This window comes from Myotis myotis, unplaced genomic scaffold (genome assembly GCF_014108235.1).
Source record: "Myotis myotis isolate mMyoMyo1 unplaced genomic scaffold, mMyoMyo1.p scaffold_m19_p_8, whole genome shotgun sequence".
NCBI lineage: Eukaryota > Metazoa > Chordata > Mammalia > Chiroptera > Vespertilionidae > Myotis > Myotis myotis.
In genome coordinates, this window is record NW_023416390.1 from 71,799,226 (window position 1) to 71,824,887 (window position 25,662).

General features: G+C 37.1%; 1 protein-coding gene across 1 annotated transcript in view; it reads left to right on the forward strand.

Moving 5' to 3' along the window:
* The window catches only part of LRP1B (LDL receptor related protein 1B), a 1,379,523-nt gene that overhangs the window by 798,449 nt on the left and 555,412 nt on the right, over positions 1-25,662 (forward strand). Inside the window, exons 28-29 of the mRNA XM_036320679.1 lie at positions 12,042-12,173; positions 13,716-13,943. Of these exons, the coding sequence (XP_036176572.1) occupies positions 12,042-12,173; positions 13,716-13,943 (360 nt within the window). The remainder of the gene's footprint in view (positions 1-12,041; positions 12,174-13,715; positions 13,944-25,662) is intronic.

Below are 25,662 nucleotides of genomic sequence, written 5' to 3' on the forward strand. Positions count from 1 at the left end.
TGCATTTTTAACAAATTCCCAGGGAATGCTGCTACTCCCTGAAGAACCCTGCTGCCCAAAGGGACTGAGAAAAACGTTAAAAATAATTGTCAAAGCAGTGAAAAGAGCATATTTGCATGTTAGAAACTGAACTCCATCTGTGCAAGGTAGAGGTGTGGGGAGAAAGGATGCAGGTAAGAAACTTGTAAGGATGCTACTTCAATCAGGAGGTACCTGGTGCCTAAATCTGGGATATTGTCATAAGAACAGAGAGAATGATATAGTTGAGATATACTTAGAGGTAAAATCAATTAAAAAATAGTGATAGAGGTTTGTGGAGTAGGAAAGGTTGGGCAGAAAATAAGTAATTAGGGATGGTTTTAGTTTTCTAGTGTTTGTAATAGGTTTCACAATCAAAGTGTTACATAGAGACCCTGGTAATGGCTTAAGGGAGGTGGTTAGCAAACTTAATCCACCGAAGGCTAGATAGTATTTTAGGTTTTATGAGCCATATGGTCTCTGTTGCAAATCTTCACTCTGCTGTTGTAGTGTGAAATCAGCCATTCAGAAATGAACAAGTGTGGCTGTGTTCCAGTAAAATTTTATTTATGGACACTGAAATTTGAATTTTATAAAATGTTCATGTGTTATTAAATATTATTCTGTATTTTTTTCATCATTTGAAAAAGCCACTTACTGGCCAGTATTACCCTCACCTTGTAAGGGGAGTCCTTTGTAAACTTGGAGAAAATGTAATTTTCTTTTTTTGTATGTACATCTTCCCCCATACAGCAGGGAGGCCATCCTCCTCCCTGTCCTCTCTCAGCCCAAAGGTGTTTTCTTAATCATAGCCTCGGTTGTGATTTAACACCCAGTGGAGTTGAATTTGTTCATGAATCCGGAAAGGTTCCACCACTCGGCTTTTTTTTGTTTGGTTTTTAGTTTTCTTCCATGTTGCTATCTTTAGCTGCTTTGATTGGAATCTTTTCTTGAAATAACTCAGGAATATGATTGCCACTTTAAATATAGTGTTGCAAGTATTTTATCCATTAATTTTCACCAATTACAAATGTTTTTTCTCTCCTTGAAGAAACTTTCTCCTCTGAATTGAGCTTAATAATGGGAACTTAATAAAGATTTATTGGTAAAAATAATACTATTTTCCAGAGACTATTTTATTTTACTTTCAAAAACAGGCTTATGGACTCAACCATCCTTATTTGTTCTGAAAACCCACAGTGACTGGTCAACATACAATCTGTTTTATATAACACATTAATATGACAATAACCCTTAGAAAAGCCAATCAGAACAGAAACACAATGAAACACAAGAAGTTTCTTTGCAATTACAATTGGATTAAATATACTTATAAAAATTACACTCTAAGACAGGCAACTGAGAATTGCTCAAGAATGAATGAATGGGTGTAAGTGAATTGCTTCACTTTGAGAGTTAGTTTGAATAATTGTTAGAGCTCCTACCTTGTTATCCAAAATATTATTCCTGTCTTAATATCTGTGTGAGTATAAGATTGTTTCTCCTTTTTCAAAATTAAGTTTACTCATTTGTAAAATGAGGGTAATTTTTAAAAAATATATATTTTATTGATTTTTTTTACAGAGAGGAAGGGAGAAGGAGATGGATAGAGAGTTAGAAACATCGCTGAGAGAGAAGCATCGATTCAGCTGCTTCCTGCACACCCCCTACTGGGGATGTGCCCGCAACCAAGGTACATGCCCTTGCCCAGAACCGAACCTGGGACCCTTCAGTCCACAGGCTGATGCTCTATCCACTGAGCCAAACCGGTCAGGGCTAAAAGGAGGGTAATTTATTTTTATAAACAATAATTTCCAGTAAGAGAAATAAAAAATAATAATAATGCTTACAAAACACTTAGTACATTTTCTAGCATATCGTGATAAAAATAAATTATTCATTTTTTGAACCTTTATTCTTTCCATAAATTTTTATGTCGCTTGCCTATCATGTGATGACAATACTAGAGACCCAGTGCATGAAATTCATGCCAGGGGCTCGGCCCTCGCAAGCCCGGCCAGCCCTCACAGCCCTAGCCAGCCCCCGCACCCTGGCTGCCCCGGCAGGCCCTTGCAGCCCCAGCTTCATCCAGAAGGTCGTCCAGATGGTCATTCTGCTGTCCGTTCTTATTAGCATATTAGCTCTTTATTATATAGGATAAGGAAATATCAGGCTGTTTCTGAATAATTTTAAAATTGAAATGATATAAGGGGCTCCAATTGCTTCAGAAAAAAACATTTTTAGAAATATAGAAATATTTAAATAAGAAAAATTTAAATATAGAAAATATAAACTTTTCTTGACATTTTTAAGGAGCTGGCTGATTTATTTATTTATTTTGAAAAAATATAGATTCTAAGAATATTAATATCGTTGCTTCTTTAGGGACAAAGTATCACTTATGAAACTTGAAGAATGAGGGATTTCATGTAGAGCTATTAATATTTTGAGTTACAAGCAACATTTTTTTATATAATTAATAAGAGTGTTTCTGAGAAAAAAGAAATAGTCTTTTTTTTTTCTTTATTGGTTAAGGTATTACAAATGTGTCCTCATCCCCCCATTAACCCCCAACAAAAGAAATAGTCTTAAAACCATGTTTCAATGTGGTGGAGGTAAATGTTAAATATTTGCAGGTTACTTTAATTATTCACCTCCACGCTTTACTATATCAAGATCTAACTACTTGTCATATAAACCAAATCAATCTATCTATCTATATACCCTCTTTCTACATATTATAAATTCTGTTTAAAATATTGCTTTCCTAATTGTTTAATAGTGTCTCTTTATTTCATATATTTAAATACTATCAATAGGAGACTTAAGTTTTTATCATGCACCCTATCTAACAATGCTAATATTTCTAAGAATGGTAACCTGGGTTGGAATACTTAAATCAAACTGCTTCCACCTTTACTTATAGCTGACATCACCAGCTTGAAAGGGATGAGAATTCTGACTAAAGTGAGATGAAAGGCAGGTGATAATCAAAGCAAGTGGGGATTTTTGAGGTTTAACAAAACTTGTGAGGCTTCTTTAATGAAATGCTCAGAACACCTTGCAGTACTGAGTGCCTGGGAGAAGAGGCCATGAGCAATGCAGAGGAGAAATGAGAATTGAAATATTCCAAAGACATGTTGCTACCTCATTCCAACTGTTGATATAAAAAAATCTCCATGAAACTCAATCTCTCATCTTATTCCTCTTTCCTTTGACAGATAGTTTGTCTTCTGATCCCAGAGCCAGTAATAAAGACTAGCAGCTAATTTAGTTTCTTAATGAATCCTCTGTATCATCTTAAAACCATATTATAAATTAATAGGTTTTATTTGTTCAACTGAAAAACATAGTTACCACATTTAGCATTATTTCGTTGGCAAATATAATACAAATAACAAACCACTAAACTTCAAATTAATTTATATGCAAGTATTAAGTTTAGCCACATTGTAAATTGATATTTTTTAAATATGGTACAATACAGTCTACCTTGGAGCAGTGGAAAAGATTAATAAGAAAGGATCCAAAATTACTTCTTCCCTATTATAGGTTGTATGTACTTGCCTCAAACATGCAAACCTAAGTGATTTAGAGCCTTTCATTCACATCCATTAAGATTCAGAATCCATAGTTCTACTTCATGACCAGAATTTCTAAACCTCTGCCCTTTTTACATTTTGGGCAAGAATTCTTAGTTTGGGGGAGGAACGGTTATGTGCATTGTAGGAAGTCTATTAGCATTCTCTCTGGCGTCTAACCCCCGAGATGCTAATAGTATCACCATTCTTTTTAAGCAAAAATGTCTCCAAACATTCCCACATGTTGCCTGAGGGCAAAATCTCCACTATTACCACCACCACCACTGATTGTGAACCACTATTTTAGGTAAAAATTTTTTTGTGATTATAAAATTATTGTGAAGGTAGAAACTTTCCTGACACAAATACTTGTTATTTTAAATTATACAGTGAGTTAAATAATAGCAAGTAAATGATGATAGCTGAAATATGTCTCCTCTTTAGAATGACTGAAAGTTCAGTGGTATTAAAAAATGTAACAGAATATTACATCTTTGTTTTCACAAATAAATGAAACTACTATTTGTGACATTTACAAATTTTCTCTTTGAAGTACAGATACCCATGGAAGATCAGACAAGATTTAGTTTTTCTACATCAAATGTTAAAATTATGACTTGAAGATATTTATCAAAGGAAAACAGGATTTGAAATTAGTGTTTAATTATAAGAGACTTCTGAAATTTCTTTAAAATGTTAAACTATTTTCTAAAAATTATAAGTAAATTATTTTATTAAATTAGTAATTATTTTTGTACCAATAAAGTTCATTATCAGGATGAATATTAATTATAATCAAATAGGCTACATGTGAGGGAGGAATTTTTTTCTTAACTAACAAATTGGATCCTGGAAATCTGCTTTGAACATTTTCTTAATTTTTTAAAAAATTATTTGTTGTTTAAAGTATTACATATAGTATTACATATGTCTCCTTTTGCACCCATTGACCTCTCCCCAGCCACCCCCAGGCCCCAGCACATGCCCTCAACTCCCTAGTGTCTGTGTCCATTCCTTATGCTTATATGCATGCATACAAGTCCTTTGGTTGATCTCTTGCCACTTCCCTCCCTTGCCTTCCCTCGGAAGTTTCACAGTCTGTTCTGTGCTTCCCTGTCTCTGGATCTGTTTCTGTTCGTCAGTTTATGTTGTTCATTATATTCCACAAATGAGTGGGATCATGTGATATTTATCTTTCTCTAACTGGCTTTTAGCATAATGCTCTCCAGTTCCATCCATGCTGTTGCATATGGTAAGAGTTCCTTCCTTTTTACAGCAGCGTACTATACCATTGTGTAGATGTACCACAGTTTTCTCATCCACTCATCTGCTGATGGGCACTTAGGCTGATTCCAAATCTTAGCTATTGTAAATTGTGCTGCTATGAACATAGGGGTGCATATATCCTTTCTGATTGGTGTTTGTGATTTCTTGGGATATATTCCTAGAAGTGGGATACCTGGGTCAAATGGCAGTTTCTTTTTTAATTTTTTGAGGAAACTCCATACTGTTTTCCACAGTGCCTGCACCAGTCTGCATTCCCACCAGTAGTGCATGAGACTTCCTTTTTCTCCACATCCTCTCCAGAGCTTGTCATTTGTTGATTTGTTGATTATAGCCATTCTGACAGGTGTGAGATGGTACCTCATTGTTGTTTTGATTTGCATTTCTTGGATGATTAGTGACTTTGAGCAGGTTTTCATATGTCTCTTGGCCTTCTGTATGTCCACTTTTGAAAAGTGTCTACTTAGGTCCTTTGCCCATTTTTTGATTGGTTTGTTTATCTTCCTTTTGTTAAGTTGTATGAGTTCCCTGTAAATTTTGGAGATTAAACCCTTATCAGTGATAACATTGGCAAATATGTTCTCCCATTCAGTGGGCTTTCTTGTTGTTTTGTTGATTGTTTCTTTTGCTGTGCAGAAGCTTTTTATTTTGATGTAGTCCCATTTGTTTATTTATTTCTTAGTTTCCATTGCTCAAGGAGCTGTATCGATAAAGATATTGATACAACATATGTCTGGTATTTTGCTGCCTATGGATTCTTCTAAGATTTTTATGTTTTCTTGTCTTAAGTTTAAGTCTTTTATCCATTTTGAGTTTATCTTTGTCTATGGTGTAAGTTGTTGGTCTAGTTTCATTTTTTTTTTGATATATCTGTTCAATTTTCCCAACACTAGTTATTGAAGAAACTGTCTTGACTCCATTGTATGTTCTTGCCTCCTTTGTCAGCTATTAATTGAGCATAATGTCTTGGGTTGATTTATTGGTCCTCTGTTCTGTTCCATTGGTCTATATGTTAATTCTTGTGCCAGTACCAGCAGTTTTGAGAACAGTGGCTTTGTAATAAAGCTTGATATCTGGTACTGTGATCCCTCCAACTATGTTATCTATGTTATTTTTTCTCAATATTGCTGTGACTATTTTGGGTCTTTTTTTATTTCACATGAATATTTTTTCATATGAGCATAATTTTATTAGGTAAGTAAATACGATACATATTTTATATTGCATCAAGTTTGCATATATTTTATTTGAAATTAATGGATAAAATACTTGTATTTAAAGAATTTATTTTTTTGGTGAGAAATGGACTGCAATTAAACAGGCTGCCTTAAATATGAAATTATCTTTAATATTGTTTTCTTCATAGAGCATGATTAGTCTTGTGTTATTGCATAATTAACATTTGTTTCTCCTATAAAGTGTTGCTGTTATATATCATTTAGTCTCTTTCCCTAGAGTTTTGATGTGCTTTAGCAGATGAACTAATTTTCCAAATTTTCAAATCACTGCCTTTTTAGGACATATACCCACATACATTGATGAACATGCATATGAATGCAAATGTCCTACAGGCGGACACAGTAATAAACAGCATAGAAATTTTGGGAAAAGATAATAGGTATATACATAGGTTATAGTTTCTGCCAGAAGTTAACAAACTAAGGCCTTCCGGCTAAGTTTAGCCTTTTGCATATTTTGGAGATAAAGCTTTGTTTCAACATAGCCATACTTTGTGATCCACATATTGTTTTATGGCTGCTTTTTGCTGTAATAGCAATTGAATAGTTACTATAGAAATATTTACTATCTGGGCTTTTACAGAAAACAACAACAATGAAAACAAAAACAAAAAACTTGCCAGCCCTTGATTTAGTAGAGAGATAAGTATATACTGATAAAAATATATGAATATATGTCACAGACAATTAGCAATAGGAGTGTAAATAAGAAATTGCCTACTGCTTTGTATAGTCAATAATTAAAACTAATATTCAGTGATAGAAGAAATCAGCATTTGATGATTAGAAAATGATTAGTAGGAGAAAAATGAAAAGCTGGTTCATGAAGAAAGATTAATGTAAAAATGTCTGTGATGAAATTCTATGGGAAGAAAAAAATGCATCATGTGTCAGTAGAAATGGAAAAGGTATCCTATATAATAAAAGCCTAATATGCTAAGTGTTCGACTGTTCATTCTACCATTCAACCAGTCGGTATGGCATGCACTGACCACCAGGGGGCAGACACTCCGACCAGTAGGTTAGCTTGCTGCTGGGGTCTGGCAGGTTGGAACTGGGCAAAATGGACCAGACATGCCCTGGAGCCCTCCCGTGGTCCATCCTTGGCCCCAATTGTGTACTGATGGGGTCCCTTGGCCTGGCCTGCACCCTCTGGCAATCCGGGACCTCTTGACAGATATCAGAGAGCTGGTTTTGGCCTGATCTCCACAGGCCAGGCTGAGTAACCCCACCGGTGCATGAATCCGTGCACCAGGCCTTTATTGTGTGTATATATGTGTGTGTGTTTATGTATGTATGTGTGTGTGCGTGTGTGTGTGTGTGTATATATATATATATATATATATATATATATATATATATATATATATATATACAAGAGAACAATAGGAGTCCATTTTTGCATGTGCCTAATGTGTATATAGGAGAAAAGTGATAGATGAGGATGGAAGATGCATTGGTACCTTACAAAGAAAGATTGGTATATTCTGTGCAGTACCACAGTGTGTCAGTGACATGAAGGTTATTTAAAGATGATGAAATAAATCTGTATCTTGGAAGAGGAGGGATTTAAAAATCTAAAGAGAAAAACACATTTTAAAGAAAGTCTGACAGTACTTGACAAGTGATTAAATATTGTCGCAAAAAGAAGTGAACAAAATGATTTGAAATTAAAATGTTACAAATTTAAAAGACTGATAACATCTTTAACAAAGGGAAGGTAAATAGGAACAGAAAGTAGACCAATCTGGCTAGTGTAGAGGGACATTGGGGAAATGGTGGGAGAGAAGATTGAGATTTTGGGAGTTGGACAGTGGGAAACCATACGAGATTTTTAAGCTAGACATCAATATGATCAAGTCTGTGTTTTAAAGCAATAACTGTACACGATGGGGAGAGATTATTAGATAGTTAGTGCAGCAATTAAAGCAAGAGATGGAGAGATCCTAAATTAGCCAGTGACCATAGAACTGGGGAGAATAGTGTACAGGATTAGAGTACAGGCTCACACTCCTTGGTGCAAGATAAACATGCAAATTGACCGCACCTCCACTATGTCCAAGCCACACCCACCAGCCAATCAGAGTGACTATATGTAAATTAACCCAAGGGGGACCCCCATCCTGAAGGGGCTGTGGCCACCCTGCAAACAGCCATCAGCCCCTCACCCAGGCTGGCCAGGCACTCCAACGGGACCCCCACCCTGATTCGTGACACCCTTCAGGGCAAACTAGATGGCGGCTGGAAGCCACAGAGCTGGAGCAAGCAGGAGGCTTGGTTGCCCCGGAGATGGAGGAAGCCAAGCTTCCTGCCTGCCCTGGCCATATGTAGCCTCTGCTCTAGGCAACAAAGTTTCAATTATAGAAGATAAATAAATCCCAGATACCTGCTTCCAGCCAGCCTCCACTGGGAGCTTGGGTGGCTGGGGGCTGTGGCCAGCCTGCAGACAGCTATCAGCCCCTCACCTAGGCTAGCCAGGCAACCCAAGGGGGACCCCCATCCTGAAGGGGCTGTGGCCAGCCTGCAAACAGCCATCAGCCCCTCACCCAGGCTGGCCAGGCACCCCAACGGGACCCCCACCCTGATTCGGGACACCCTTCAGGACAAACTAGCCAGACCCCACCCATGCACCAGGCCTCTATCCTATATAATAAAAGGGTAATATGCAAATTGACCCTAACAGCAGAACGATTGGGAATGACTGGTCACTATGACACACACTGACCACCAGGGGACAGACGCTCAATGCAGGAGCTGCCAAGCAGCAGCAACTTTGCAGAATACCCTCTCACACTCTGGGACCCTTCGGGGGATGTCCAACTTCCAGTTTTGGCCCAATCGCTGCAGGCCAGGCCGAGGGACCCCACCTGCCGGAGGGACCCCACTCACTCTGCCAACGCCCTTTGAGCCCTGGCACTGCCTTAGGTGCAGCTGGCTGAGGAGGGACCATGGGAGGTTGGCTCCAGGGCATGTCTGGCCCGTTTTTCCCAGTCCCCCACTGCCAGTCAACTTCTAATTAATTTTCTTTCAATGTGCACGAATCATGCACTGAGCCTCTAGTTTTAATATAAATCAGTGTTGGTAAATGTTTCCCTCCACGTCCCACGTGGTTCAAGGTTCAGGACCTGGAAGAGGATCCGCACACAAATGAAAGAGATAAGACACGAGATAATTTGGGAATATTGGGGGCCAGGTGGGTAAGTCCAACTCAAGAGGAAAGTCTTCCACTGGTGCTCAGGCCATACCAACCTTTTATAGTCAGAGGTAAACAGGGCAGTGGTCACCACAGTTACACAGTTCTTGTGAGTTTCACTTGTTTTGACCATAGTTATACTTCCTGCACTTCCCTCAGCCCATTAGCTTCCCAGATAAGATCTAGGGAGTGTTATAAGGTCAAGTGTTATAAGGGGCTGTGGCCAGCCTGCAAACAGCCATAAGCCCCTCACCCAGGCTGGCCAGGCACCCCAACGGGACCCCCACCCTGATTCAGGACACCCTTCAGGGCAAACTAGCCAGACCCCACCCATGCACCAGGCCTCTATCCTATATAATAAAAGGGTAATATGCAAATTGACCCTAACAGCAGAACGACTGAGAATGACTGGTCACTATGCTAAGAGGACTGTGCCCTCTAAGCTGGGACTTGTTTGTGACTTTGCCAACAGGTCAGTCCGAGGCTTACCCCTATATCAGTTCCCCACAAATCAGGGAGGAGCACTAATCCCTGCTTTATAGTAAAATATGAGTACAGTGAACCAAATTCCTTAATTTGGTAATTAGAATAGGTATCTGTTCAAATGCATGTTTAGAAATAAGCTTTAAAAAGATTTAACAGCATTATTTCAAAGTGAGAAGAAATTCAAGTTAAAAGTCTGTGGATTTTTTATGCTATGAAGCAGAAAATATTGTGAATATTACATTACAGTGTTATCATTAACATAGATATTGGCCTACAAAGTCATGGTGATTTTTTACTTTAGTATATATAGAGGAATTCAATATCATTTATTTTAAAAAGCATTTGGCCACAATTATAGAGTGTTGAGAAGAGCTGGTATGATTCTCAGCTAAAAATAGTAATGTTCACAGTGAAATCCAAGTAACTATCATTGAGCGGTCATGGATCATGCTTTTAATGTCCTTGAGAGGAATAGTATTTTCATGTCAATGCTTTTAAATAAATTTATCCTCCTCCTTCTTCTCTCTACTCTCTTTTCTTGTCTTCATTCTTGCTGCTTTTCTTCTCCTTTCTAATCCTCTTCTTTTTTCAAGTGTTGAAAACTTTGAGTTTTCTCTTTCTGTCTGCCACAGCTAGTAACCCTGCCTCCAGGTATCTAACAGTTCTGCAGCAGGGCCTCTCTTCCTTCTGCCACCTCTCCTGCAACACTTCTCTCCTCAGTAACCTTCAAATCTACTCTTGCTTCTCTGACCTGCAGTCCCTTGGGAACTCCGGTTGTATTAGGTAAAGTTAACAGGGAGGAAAGCAGAATATTGGCACTCTGTGGGATATAGGAAGTTGAGTAGTTATCTCTATGCCTTAACTTCCACTCTTTTCTAATAATCTTTGCTCTTAATTAATTTTCTTAGAAAAATGTTTCTGAGTCTTTAATTTCCTTTTATTTATTTATATTTTAATCAAATGTAAAGACATGGCTGTTTTGTATTATCTTGAGGGAAGGGTAGATGCTAAAGACTACCCAAAGCCACGTTGAATATCTATCAAATTCATTTAATTTCTCACATCCTCTACAATTGTATTATAGCCTATTTATTTTTATTCTTTGTGTTTTAATACTCCACAGGACTGATATTAACTACTCTGAGCAATAGGTCCACCCGTTAGAAAGATATAATTAGTTGAAAATGAAACTTACTACTGGGATCAGAAGATGTAACACTTTTCTACAATTTTCTACATTTAGCTTGGTCCTAAAATCTTTTCTTTAAATTGATATTAAAGAGAGAGAAGACAGAGTGAAGAGAGAGGGAGAGATTGACCTGTTGCTGCACCCATTCATGCATTCATTGATTACTCCTTGTATGTGCCCCTACCAGGCATCTAACCCACAAACTTGGTGCATCTGGATCGCACTCTAACCAACTGAGCATCTGGACAGGGCCTAAAGCCTTTATTCTACTAGATAGGCTCTAGGAAAGGTATTTAAGAGAATAGTTATTGATCAATTGAGATTAAGATCGTATAAAAAGAACATGATGACAGACCAAGAAACACAAAAGAATAAGAGAATACCATTGAATTTCAACTTTTAATATTCCATTCTAAATTTGAATATAAGTTATTTATAAAGTAGAACTTAGTATTTGTATAAGGATCAGTTGATACAGGAAATAAAAAAAAAAAATGAAGAAGCAGTTGTCTTAAAAATGAAGGCAGACAAAGATTACTTTACATTGGTCCCCTGATTCAAAAAAGAAGAAATGGCCTGAAGAAAGGATACATATGTAACAACAGTTTCCTAGGGAAGTCTTTAACAGTGGTTGCTAGGGCAAGAAAGGAGTCTAAGGGTAGATTAGAAAAATAACAGCATCCTTCAGCACACCAGGTGCTTGGATTATAGTCTACTTGGGTTTATTATATATTAAATTTAATAATTATTTCTATATTTTTCTCAGACTAAATACTTAAAAAAATAAACTTTGCTTCGGAGGCAATACGATGCATGCCATTCATCATAGAGGGAGTTGAAGGGGTTATCTTCATTACCCTTGAGAAGGAAAATGTGTTTATTAATGTAATTACTGTGTATGATTGTTGTATTGTCATATTAATCACCCTAGTAATGGGTGCTAGGTAGGGAACTTCACTTGGAATCATTAAGGGAAGAACCCTTGTCCACCTCAGGGGTTCCTTAATTTATTCTTCCTTCTGCATTGTTAATATTTCACTGTGTAATTGCAGCTCCCAATCCCTGTGCAGCCAATGCTGGCCGAGGCCCCTGCTCTCACATGTGTCTGATCAACCACAGCAGAAGTGCTGCCTGTGCCTGCCCCCACCTGATGAAGCTTTCCACAGACAAGAAGACCTGCTATGGTGAGTTTCCTAAAGTTCTGATCTAAAACTCAAATGGAATTCTCTCAAAGTGTATTAGCATTTACATTTCCCGCAAGGTAGAGCAGAAGAGGTTTTTAATGTCCTTAGAAACATGAGGGGTGGTCTATTTCTAGACCGTTGATGATTCATCTACTTTTGGGGAGAGGGACACATTCTTAAAATACGTGATGCTCCGCACTTTGCCGTTTAGTACCTTATTCATTTTTTCTTGCAACTTTCGCATTTGGTGTGTTAGCAGAATTTATCTCTACAAAGCAGGGAGCCTTGTACGTGAAAGTGCATTATCAGAAAATGATGATGTCAGGAACCCGCATAACCAAGAGGCACATAGCATCGCTGATCTCTGCCTGCTCCTCTACAGTCACTTTCGCATCATTTTGTGGGGATTATTAACTGGAAGGGGGGAAATGAAGAAAAATATATAAATTTAAAAGGTTTCTAAAAATATTTAAATAATTACTTCAAACCCATAAAAAGGTAATAAAATGTGTGAATGAAAATTATACTGTGGTGTTTTTTTCTGGTTTGTTTTACTTTAATTTTGGTTAATTTATCCATTTATTTGCAAAGCAGTTACTTTTAAGGATGACAAGAATGTCCTCACAAAACCTCAATTCAGGAATTTAGTCAAATGTGGATTTAATTGATTTTATACAGTCACTAGAGCCCCAATGCACAAAATTTGTGCAAGAGTAGGCCTTCCTTCCCCTGGCTGCCGGCACCAGCTTCCCTCCGGCACCCAGACCAGGGCTTCCCTTGCAGCCCTGGCTTCATCTGGAAGGACATCTGGTCTAATTAGCATATTATGCTTTTATTATTATAGATAACATGTCTCAGCAACAATAACCCCACAGCCGACAATAAAGGAATAAAATATCTGTGACTCCTCTTTCTACTTAATCGACTAATATTTCACAGATTCAATGCCAGATAGCTGCCTATGGAAGTAAAAATGATACAATGCCTCACAATATTAGTACTACAGATTTACAGAAACTTATAATAAAGCATGTGTTAACATTATTTGAACCCTAATTTTGAGAGGGAAAATTTAAACATGATTTTTAAAATGTTTAATATATTCAATATATAATATAGCAAAAATGTTCATTCAATAATAATATACCAAAAATGTTCTTAGATTCCTTCAAAAACCATTTAATGCAATGCAATATTTGTATAATTATGCATAAAGATAAAATGATTGTTTAGCAGTTGTAGAGTTCATGCATTTTAGCAAGTTTGTTTGAAATTGTAAAGTCAAATCAGTTATTGAGAATTTATTGGCATTTCTAACTAAAGAAAAATGATGACTTAACTTATTTTACATTTGTTTCCATTAAATGCTTTAATTTAAAAATAGATAAATCATTTCTGCTTTAATATTTCCATCAGATCATGATTATGGTTTTATGGTTTTAAAAACCTATTAAATCATCAAGTACTATTTTAGAATTCCAAGACTGCTTCAAACTTGCCAAGCTTATAAGAGAAAAGCACTTATTTCTATTTCTTTTCTAGAAATGAAGAAATTTCTTCTTTACGCAAGGCGTTCTGAAATCAGAGGAGTGGATATTGACAACCCGTATTTTAACTTTATCACGGCCTTTACAGTCCCTGATATTGATGATGTTACTGTGATAGACTTCGATGCATCTGAAGAACGTTTATACTGGACAGATATTAAAACACAAACCATTAAACGTGCTTTTATTAATGGAACTGGACTAGAAACTGTTATTTCAAGAGGTAAAAAATTTTCACGTTACAATTTTTAAAAAACGTGTTATTCACTTAGCAATTAGCACAAGGCCCTTTTGTGCTCTTTTCCTATTATCCAATTCTATGTTGTTAATTAAGTTGGAACTGATTATTCAGAGATTTAATAACATGCTGTGTCCTAACAATCGTGGGATGTTATAATTATGTTGCACATAGTGTGATAACTACAAATCTAGTTTCACAAGAAGAAAAAGTTCCAGAACAGATCTCCTTAAAATGTACAGATTTCTAAATAAACAGATTAAAAGACTCCTATTTGCTAATGGGGCATAGTTATATTTGCATAAAAATATAGGTTATTGGGAAGGGCTGGTTTCCCCCTCTGACTCAAGTTTATTATCAACTTCCTTTTGCATATCATTCTATAGAACTAGACTACACAAATGAGATAGGGAACCTGGTCCTATCCACCTCCCGGCCCAACAGGTTGAATCATAGGTTCTTGGTAAATATTGTTGGATTAGCCATTAAAAAAAATAATAACTTTTCCCAAAGGAGAAAACATAGCTGAAGTGAGACATACATATAAATGTAAATATTTAGCATTGAATTATCTTAATCTTTGCTTAAATTTTGGTATATTGTGATTTCTGGATCAGTTATTACTTCATTGAGTGAATCTTAATTGAGCATCTGCTGTTTGCTACGACTGCAAAATGGGAAAACAAAGACAAACAAACAAACAAATAAAAAAGTGTTTCTCTTCAGTTTCGTGACCCCAAGCATAATAGAGAGATGTGGAGGAGGATGGAGAACAGGATAATCAGTAATCCATATAGATACTTTAAACTCCTATGCTTTGAAGCATACTGAAAATTTTAAAATTAGAACTTATTTGAGCAATAAATCAATCCTTTAAAAAAAAGCAGTAAGTACAGGTTTTAAAACCACAGTGCTTTTCAAGAGTTTCCACACATAATACTAAAAGCTGGCTTGAGTACCACTAACACACTTTTTTATTTATGCTAGCTCTCAGGTTAGTACTCTTAAAGCAAGGTGAATGAATTGGTTATAAGCTTGTTCAAACATTTATTTCAAAATTGCCATAAGAGAAGAACCTTTCAAAAAAAAAAAAGCGAATGCAAAGATTTCTTCTTTTACAGAATATTTATCAGGGAACATAGTGAGATAATCATTGTTAGATTAGATTTAAAAGACTGCCTAAGTAATGGTCATTACAAATTGCAAGAGACCAGTTAAAGGGCATTGGTGCCTCCCAAAACTGACAGTCTGATAAAAATTTGTTCCAACACTTTTTAAATATTCCCCCAAAACCTCTGTTAATTTTATAAAGTAATAAAGATTCTACTTCAAAAAAATTGAGGGAACAATTTTCTGTCTATAATAACAGATTAGTAACTATGAGTAATTTGGTGAGTTTATCTTTGAGAAAAATCACAAGGACTAAATTCCATTTAGCAGACTGTATGTATAATTCTTAAACAAAATTTAAGCAATAATATTTTCTTACTAATAATACATATATATTTTTAGGATCAATCATAATTAACTCTGTCATTTTTACAAATATTGGAATATTTCCTATAGGGTAAGTAATTGAAGGAGGGCTAGTATATGAATAGAATGGAGCCCAGAATGAGAGGGATGTGTTGTACAAACTGATGGAACAAAAGAAATAGAAACTAAATCATGCCAGCCTTTATGGGATAAGTTGTTGATTTTTATGTTAATACTAAAAATAGTGAGAACCAAGGAAGTCTTCTAAGGAGGGTGCGGCTACATGATTAGCTTTGCCTTTGGAAAAGGTCATAATAGCTATTATGTTTAGTAGAGATTTAAGAGACCAGGGGTGGGTTGGTAGGTGAGCAGTGAACTTCCCAAGAGAAGCAAGTTGGTCGGTATAGTGATTTTAGTAAGAGATGATAGAAGCCTGGACTAGAGGGCAAACACCAACTAGTGAGATGTGGAAAGATTATAGAGATATCAAAGAATAAAAATAAAAAGTAATTCAATTGAATATGAAGGTTGAAGAAGAAGAGCAATGTGGAAGCATCATTCTCTCATTTCTAACCCCACAAGTTGCATGGCGTTCCTTTTTTTCTGTCTTCTATGAGAAACCTTTTTTGAGGATTGATATATCTTTCCATTAATAGAACAACTTAAGATGAACTTTTGACAGTTCAGCTTCTGAACTCATCAAAGTCTCTCTTTCCTGCCAATAATTGTACTTTATTGTATCCTTTCATCTTTTAAATTCCCTGTGAGTGACTCTCGGACCTTTCTCTTACTTCTTACATTATTGGCCTCTGTATTTTCTTACATCTAGCCTTCCTCTATTGGACATTTTCTTGGGATACTTTCTTTTCTACTTTCTCTTCAACTAAGTCTAATGTGAAACCATGTTCAAAAATCAGACCCCAAACCGGCCTTTATATTTTCCCCCAAGCAGAGCATTTTTTGAGGAAATCACTGGGGCTCTTTAGGGATAGCTTTCATGACGGAGACTGGAAACATTTTGCTTGCTTTGCCATTCTCCATATCCTGAAACACTAAGCTGTCCTTACTTTCTGTATTCCCCACATGAGCTATTTGTCAGAGTGGTTTTTGTAGGTACACTTTGTGTAAGGATAAATACTAATACATGACTACAGGCACATTCATTGTCTAAATAAATATTGATGCACAATTATATCATATATACATATATATGTATATTTGCATCCTTACAAAAACAAAGGTAATTTTATTCTAAGAAGAAATGAATAGCTATAACAATTCCTGGCAAATGTTCTTGTTAATAGACTGAAGCCCTGCTTTCTGGGGACAATTAATTCTTATACTTGAGTGTAACCGAATGGCCCAAATATTTCTTAGTTATCCATGTTCTAAGGTATATTTTTCCAGTGTGATGAATGACTTAGCTGGCATTGATGTGACAAATACCATTATCTCATTTAATCTTGAAAACCTGTTATTAAAATTATTTCAGTTCTGTAGATGAGAAAATTTAAGTTCACAGCAGCTAAAACTCTGCTTCAAATGAAAGTAAGGGCTAGAGACAAATTGACACTTAGGATTATATGTTTAGAGCTTCCGTCATCATCATCCTATCTAATAATAGAGAAACATGGTAATTAACCATAACTTCGCTACCCTTCCCATTGGCTAATTAGCGAGATATGCAAATTAACTACCAACCAAGATGGCAGCCGGCAGCCAGGCAGCTGAAGCAAACAGGAGGCTTGCTTGCTCCAGTGATGGAGGAAGCCAAGGTTCCCCGCCTGCCTCTGCCAGCCTCTGAGCTGCACTCTAAGAAACAATGTTGCAATTATAGAAGCTAAACAAACCCTAGAAACCTGCTTTCAGCCAGCTGGGTCTCAGAGCTGGAGTTGCAACAGTGTTTCAATTATAGAAGCCAAACAAACCCAGATACCTGCTTTCAGCAGCCGAGGTCTAAGAGCTGGAGCCGAGCCTCAGGCTAAAGCCAGCTCTCAGTTCAGTGACAGCCATAGAAGGTAAATAAATCCCAGAATAAAAAAAAAAAGAAAAAAAGGAGAGGTTGGGAACTTCAGTCACCCGCCAGCCTGAAAATGACCCTCAGCCCCTCACACAGACTGGCCAGGCACCCCAGTGGGGACCCCTACCCTGAAGGAAGTGTGACCAGCTGCAAACAGCCATCATCCCCTCACCCAGGCTGGCTAGGCACCCCAGTGGAGACCCCCACCCTGAAGGGGGTGTGACCAGCTGCAAACAGCCATCATCCCCTCACCCAGGCTGGCCAGGCACCCAAGCGGGACCCTCACCCTGATCCGGGACACCCTTCAGGTCAAACCAGCTGGCCCCCACCCATGCACCAGGCCTCTATCCTATATAGTAAAAGGGTAATATGCAAACTGACTTTAACAGCAGAAGGACTGGGAATGACTGATCACTATGACACACACTGACCACCAGGGAGCAGACGCTCAATGCAGGAGCTGCTCTCTGGTGGTCAGGGCGCTCTCACATGGGAGGAGCTCTGCCCAGCCACAAGCCAGGCTTATGGCTGCCAGTACAGCATTGGTGGTGGGAGCCTCTCCTGCCTCCTCAGCAGCGCTAAGGATGTCCGACTGCAGTTCCGGCCTGCTCCCCGCTGGCAGGTGCACGTCCCCCAAGGGCTGCCAGGCTGCCAGAGGGATGTCTGTTTGCCATCTTAGGCCCAATCCCCCTGGGTAGCGGGCCTAAACCAGCAGGTGGTCATCCCCTGAGGGGTCCCAGACTGCAAGAGGGCACAGGCCGGGCTGAGTCCACCCCTCCCCGCCCCCACCGAGTGCACAAAATTTTGTGCACCAGGCCTCTAGTTACTTTATTATAAGAGGACTCAGGACTTCATCCTAATTGTCTTGGAATTGTCTTTTTAAGATAGTCCCACAGCCGAAACCGGTTTGGCTCAGTGGATAGAGCATCGGCCTGTGGACTGAGAGGTCCCAGGTTCGATTCCGGTCAAGGGCATGTACCTGGGTTGCGGGCACATCCCCAGTAGGAGATGTGCAGGAGGCAGCTGATCGATGTTTCTCTCTCATCGATGTTTCTAACTCTCTATCTCTCTCCCTTCCTCTCTGTAAAAGATCAATAAATTATATTTAAAAAAAAAAAAAGATAGTCCCACAGTTCTATTGCCTCTTGAATACTGTGTACTGCCCAGAATAATACCTTATTGGATAAAAGGTTCCCCCCAAAACTCTCAAGTATTTCTTGTAATTGACATAGTAAGAAAAAAAGAAATTAATATACCTTAGATTTCCTAATAGAAGTTAGGGGTAATATAGACTTTTTAGATTTGTATATTTCATTATTTTATTTTATATACTTTTTATTCCTCATACAGTGCTTTGAAGTAAATGCTACTTTCTGCTCTTAAAAATGAGAAAGCATTTTGTTCAGTTTACAAAACAGAAAAGCTTTTATACATCCAAGTTTGAATTAGGCCTGTTGAGTCCTACGCTATCCTCTTTTTCACTAAGTTTCCCTTTCTTTTACACATAAGGAAACTCAGTAAGGTGGGGAACTGAAGGGTTAATATAATGACAAGGTTTGTGCATTACATGGTTTTCCAGTGTTCCCTTAATATACACGCGGTACACTCTGCAGAGCTCATCTAGTAGTACCTGAGTGAAGAGTAAAGGTTAGATCACATGCTTTCATTGTTTATTCTGAACTATTAAGGAAAAGCTTTCAGAGGTATGTTGGCAGCTTTATGAGATTCCAGACCATTGTCAATAGAATCACTTTTTTTTTTTTTAATAGGAAAAGACCTCTGATGTATTTGGTTATTCTAGGGAAAAGTATAAATTGCTTGTCTTTGAAAAATTAAGGACTCAGTTTTAGGCAAGTGCTATTACTATCTGAATGAATTAAAGAGTTAGGATGAGTTAGCCAGAAGTTAAAATGAATAAAAAATGAATATGAATTTGAAGTGTACCTGTTTATTTCTATAAAGAATATTCTCTTATGTGCTAAGAAATTATCATATAATCATATGCTTTTCTAAATTGCAAAAATATAAGCCATTTAAAACACATATTTTGATCACATTATGTAAAATTTAATTCCCAATGTAACTTTGAATCTAATTGGACCTATTTCAGATTAGATTTCCATCAGTACTAGAAATTGTTATCTACTTTTGCCAACAATTGTTTGTCAGTAAGTACTAAAGATTCATTCATTCCCTCTAGTTTGCAAGTTTAATTGTACCCGGTAATAAAAATGCTTAGAAAATAAAAACTATTGTGAAAATTGCCCCAGAGAGGATGAAATAAATGAAAACAGGTCAGTAATAACAGTGAGAGCTAGATTTCAGAAACAGGCTATGAATTAAAGTAGAAAGTTTGGAAGGGAAACATCTGTTGTTTTGCCTATTCCTGAATAGAATTTTCAATTTTCACTTTTATGCAGGAAGCCTGTTGGTGAAAGAATGTCAACATCTGTGATTTTTTTTAAAGGAAAAGAAAGTCAAAAATGACACATAAATGTCATTCCCTTGAGAACTATGTCTCTAGTCTAGAGCAATAGGTGCTAAATAAGAAATAATTCTATGTTTATTCATTACCTTTTAGTTTGAAGCATATAAAGGCTATTTAATTTTATTCCATGGACTTTTTTTTTTTTTTTTTTTTGCTTTTATTTAACACCATATCCTGAATTCTGTATCTGGGACATTGAATGGATTGGACAATGGCTATTATTTAACTGAGACAGTCCATAATCTCAAGGCTCTTCATATCTGATGAAAGAATGAGTTAAACAATTAACTAAGTTATAAGGATAAATGAAATGAGGCATTTAATATGGGTGTAAACCACTTCTCACAGGGAGCACTGAGTTCTCAGGGTACATGGGATTACCAAAGTTCCCACTTAGGAAGTTGTAGTCTACCTCGGCCTTGGGGGGAATGGTAGTAAAATCAGCACAGGTTGAGATGTCAGTAGGCACAAATGCCTGGACACTTCAAAGAAGAGGGAGTAGTTAGGAGTCTTTGGACCTTGGAGGAGAGTAAAGTAGAAGGCTAACATGATGGCAGATTACAGGAGGTCTTATAACAGGGGGAGGAGCTGTTATTATTATTTTTTCCCCACAAGGTAATGGAGAGCCCCTGATGACTTTTACAGATGTGTGCAGGTAATTCAGTCTCTTTGGAAGATAAACCAGGTGGATACCAGGAAGTTGGTTTGGATACGTGAGAAACCATAGGTAAAGATACAAGTAGAAAGTTATAGAAATGTTCTAAATCTGAAATAAAAATTAGACTAGAATAATGAGAAGTATAAGAAGGTGTGGACACCAAGTGTATGGCAGTTGTAGAAGTAATTAATCCTGATCATGGAGTGAGGTGAAATTGACCAGATAGTTGGAAAGATGTTGGGGACATGGATCCAGATGAGAATAAAGGAAGGAGGCTTGCTTTATCATCAGTAAGTTGGATAGGAATAATTATAGGTTAGGGCATTAAGAGATAGCGAGATTATATGAAGTTAATCTTTTGCCCCTATAGTCTCTAGGAAAAAAAAAATAAAGATTTGAGATATTTGTTAAAACTTACAAAATCAAGAGTTGGGAGGGCATAAAATTAGGGTGAGGGTAGAAGGCTTCTGAAGTATTTTTAATGTTCTATTTCTTAAGCTGGATCATTCATTTATGGATGTATTATTAATTTGTATAGCATATAAATTAAATATATGTATATATATGTATATATATATGTATATATGTATATATATATATATATATAAAGATATAGAGAGAGAGAGAGAGAGAGAGAGAGAGAGAGAGAGAGAGAGAGAGAGAGAGAGTTGGAATCTCCTTTGAAGGCATGCCTAATTTCCTGTAGAAAGTGTTTGTGCTCACCCTCAAGATGCTGGTGTCAGTAGGTCCAGTTCATAGAAAAAACATAAATAAGAGAATTGACAAGCAGTTCTTTTGCATACAGAATTATCTACATGCTAACCAATTTTTGTTCTTATCCCTCACGCCTTTCATCTTGGGCCTTCCTTCTGTGATCATTTCTCTTCTCTCTGAGTTACATCTTTTAATGTTCCTATAGTTTAATGATAATCTATAATCTGAAAAGATATTTAGCCTTCATTTATGAAAGATACTTTTAAAACTTGTGGTAAAATACATATCATAAAATTTATCATCTTGACATTTTTTAAACATACAATTCAGTAATGTAAGTCCATTCACATAGTGCAACCAATCTCCTGAAGACTTCATCTGACAAAACTGAAACTCTATACCCATTAAACAACAACTCCCCAGTCCATCCTCCCTCCAACTACTGACAACCACCATTCTACCTTCTGTGTCTAATTTGTCTATTCTACGTGTCTCATATACGTGGGGTCATATAGCATTTGTCTTTTTGTGAATGGCTTACTTCACTCAGCATAAGGTTTTCAAGGTTCATCCATACTGTAGCATGTGTCAGAACTGCCTTTCTAAGACTGAATAACATTTCATCGTATGCGTGTTTCACATGTTTATACATACATTTCTTGTTGGACATTAGCATCATTTCCTCCTTTTGGCTATTGTGAAAAGTGCTAAGATGAACAGAGGTGTACAGATATCTTTTTGAGACTCTGCTTTCAATTCTTTTGGGTATAAAAGGCATACACTACTTAACCATGGGGATACGTCATTAGGATATTTCATCATTGACCAGACATCAAAGAAGGTACTTACACAAACCTGGATGGTATAGTCTACACTGTAATTGTATGAGATATACTTTCACAGGACTGGTAGTGCAGTAGATTTGTTTGCACTAGTACCCACCACAAACATGTGGGTAAAGGTAGTGTGAGCTCTGACTTAAGCTTTGATTGCTGAACACACCCGTGTCAAAGAGGCATCCCCTTCTGGCAAGCTATCTTGAAGGAGCTCATTGCCAGCTGCACAACAAGATAAAGAATCAGGCCACCTCTCTGCGCGAGGCTCCTTTTGGAGATCTTGGTGGATTTCCCTAAATGGTTAGGGTTCTTTTTTTTCTATGCTTGTGCTTTAAATTCTCATTCTTATGTTTCAAATTCACCAATAAAGAGTGAGTCCTTGAAACTCAAGGACCCATCCCTGATCCCCAAAAAGTGGAAGCCCAGGACCCTGTGTGCAGTGCGCTCTCCCCACCAACCTTACTGTGTGCCTCCTGGTGTGCACTGGGCATTTCTGAGCCTGGAAGTCATAAACTTTTTTACTTCGAGGTTTGCTAATGGTTACTGCTCAAGGGTGTCTTACAACTGGGATAAGAACCCAAAGGGTGTGTGCAGTTGCAACCTTGCTTTAGGGAGGGGAAGTGCCTGTGGAAAGCTCGCCAGGACCCAGGTGAGTGCCTTCAGGCATTTGTATCCAATAGCATTACTATCAATAGACTGAGAACAGCACAAAATAGCAATGCCTTGTGCCACCACGTTAGACGGCTATGGTGTCACTGTAGCTAAAATGTCACTGGGTAACAGGAATTTTTAGCTCCATTGTAATCCTATGGGACTACCTTCATATATGCGGTCTGTCCTTGACCAGAATGTCATTATGCAGTCCTTGACTTTTTACCCAAAAGTGGAATTGCTGGATCATAAGGTAATTCTATTTTTAATTATTTGAGGAACTGCCATACTGTCTCCCACAGAGGCTGTACCATTTCACATTCCTACCAATAAGACACGCACGTGTTCCAATTTTTTCAAATCCCTCTTAGCACTTGTTTTTTTCTAACTCCTTTTAAAAATTTGTTTTGTTGTATAGTAGCCATTCCAGTGAGTGTGAGGTGGCAACTAATGGTGGTTTTGATTTGCATTTCCTAATGATTAGTGATGCTGGGCGTCCTTTCATACTGGCGTTTCTATATCTGTTTTTGGATAAATGTATATTCAAATCCTGTGCCCCTTTTTAAAGAAAATTATTTGGGTTTTTGTTGTTATAGTATAATAATTGTGCTGACTATAAATTCCAAGTTCAGAGTTGTTTTCTTTCAGTCTTCTCCAGATATCATCCCACTATCTTGTGGCATCCCTCATTGCTGTATTGAACCTCCATGTTTATCTAATTGTTATTCCTTTTAGTCTTTTTTCTCTTCTTTTCTCTTTAGCTACGTTTCATGTTTTATTTTTCCTCATGACAATGTTTTTTTTATTTAGCCACTAAGAGTCTTGTGCCTCCTATGAGGTCATGTCTTTCATCAACCTGGAGAGAAAACAAAAAACCCTCAGATGTTCTCTCTTACCATTTTCTCTAACCAGTCTCTGTACCCCCACCTTTAGAAACTGACTACATGTGCAAGATAGTTCATGGTAACCTCCAATTCCTCTCATCGTTTTATTCCTCTGTGTTGGCTCTGGCTGATGTCCTTCGGTTTGCATTGCAGTTCACTAGTTAATCTGCCTAAGCTGCTAGTTAATGCCCCTGATACTTCTTTTTTTATATTGTATTTTTAAAACTATGTAAAAGTTACTTTTGGTTCTCATTTATATCTTATGAGAATTTTAAAAGTAAATTAATGCACCTTGCTTATTATTTCAAAGCATATTTTTCTTTTAAAATATCCCACTCATTTTTCTTTATCTTACACATAATACTTTAAAAAACATTTTATTTTAAAATATTCTCCTTTTGGAGCAGGCCAATTATTTTTCCCCAGTGACCTGTCACTGAGGATTTACACCCTTTGGATAATACCTGAGTGTGTCCTTGTTTAGCTCTCCTACTCTTTGTGAGTTTAAGGTCTGAACCCTCTGAACTGAGCAACTAACTACAAATCCATGAATCCCTAGAGTCTCATTGCAAGGTTTTGCCCCTATGGCTACACAAGCCTCTGTATTGTCTTTTTTTTTAAGATATTTTGATTTCAGCTCACACATCTTAAAATTGTAGATTGTGCATGTTATGAATGTACTCATCAATTCATTAATGATATTTATTTTGAAGGTAATTTGTATATATTTGAGGATGAGAGCTATAAAGATAAATTAGCAAGGACCCTGCCCTCAAGAAGTATAGGTGATAGTAGTAATATGTCAGCAAATAACTATCACATTACATTGAAAGACATTGGCCAGAGAATTCCTTATAGGTTGGAAAGGACAGGACACCTTTGGAAATCTGAAAGCACATCAATATGATTGACATGTAAGGTAATTGTTAAAAATAGTGAGAAATGTGATTGGGAAGGTAGTTATATTCAGATTATATAGAAAGCCAAGCTAAGGAATTTAGACATCACTTTCTAAGTGGCTGGAAGCAATGGAATACCATGGGGCAAACAAAGGTCATGATCCAGAGCTTTCTAGTTAGAAAAATAACCTGGCAGCAACTAAATCAACTGCTTGAAAGAGGAAAAAGACTGGATGCTATTGTGGTATTAAAGATAGAAGTAGATTTGGGAGAGCATGAACCATATAATTGTCAAGGACTAAATAGGTATTAATAGATTACATTGGCTAGCTCTCCTGTTTAACAGTGCACTGTATTCTCTAGGATGTGATTAGGACTCAATCAGAAATAAATTTTGAGCAACAGAGACAACCAAAACAAAAAACAACAAAAAAAAAAACAAACAAAAACAAAAAACAACCACAAAAAAACAACACTACTTTGGGTAGCCATGTGTTTTAGAGAAAATAAAAACTAATTTCATTATTCTTGCCAATACCAAGCAATCCAGAGTAAAAATACAGAAGATATTAAGTCTTTGGATTGGCAAAGTAGCCCTCCACCCTGCATTAAGGTACACAAATACATATCATATAATAAAATATTCACAGAAATCCTTTGTGTTATCTATAATTAGCCTAATCTATATATATAAAATGGCTAATCTGCTAAGTGTCCATCTGTGTAATGACGTCACATAGCAATGCCTGGATTCCTCTCCCTAGCGACTAGTCTCCTTGCATTTTCTTCAGCCCAGAAACACGATTTGCTTTATACCCAGGTAGAAACATTTTACACTGTAACCAAATGTCTGTGAAGCATTTTCCCATGCCTCATCTCATTTGATCCTCACAGAAGTCCTGGAGGAGATAGATAAGAGACTCGGTGGAATCCTATTTTCTTTTCATTAGCCGGAAAACAGAGATTTAGAAAGCTTAGAAACTTGAGCTGACTGAAAAGAAGTAAGAAATGGTGGGCCTTCAAAATGACTTCAGGTTTTCTCACTGCACAGACTATAGTCAAACACTGCTGCAGTTAA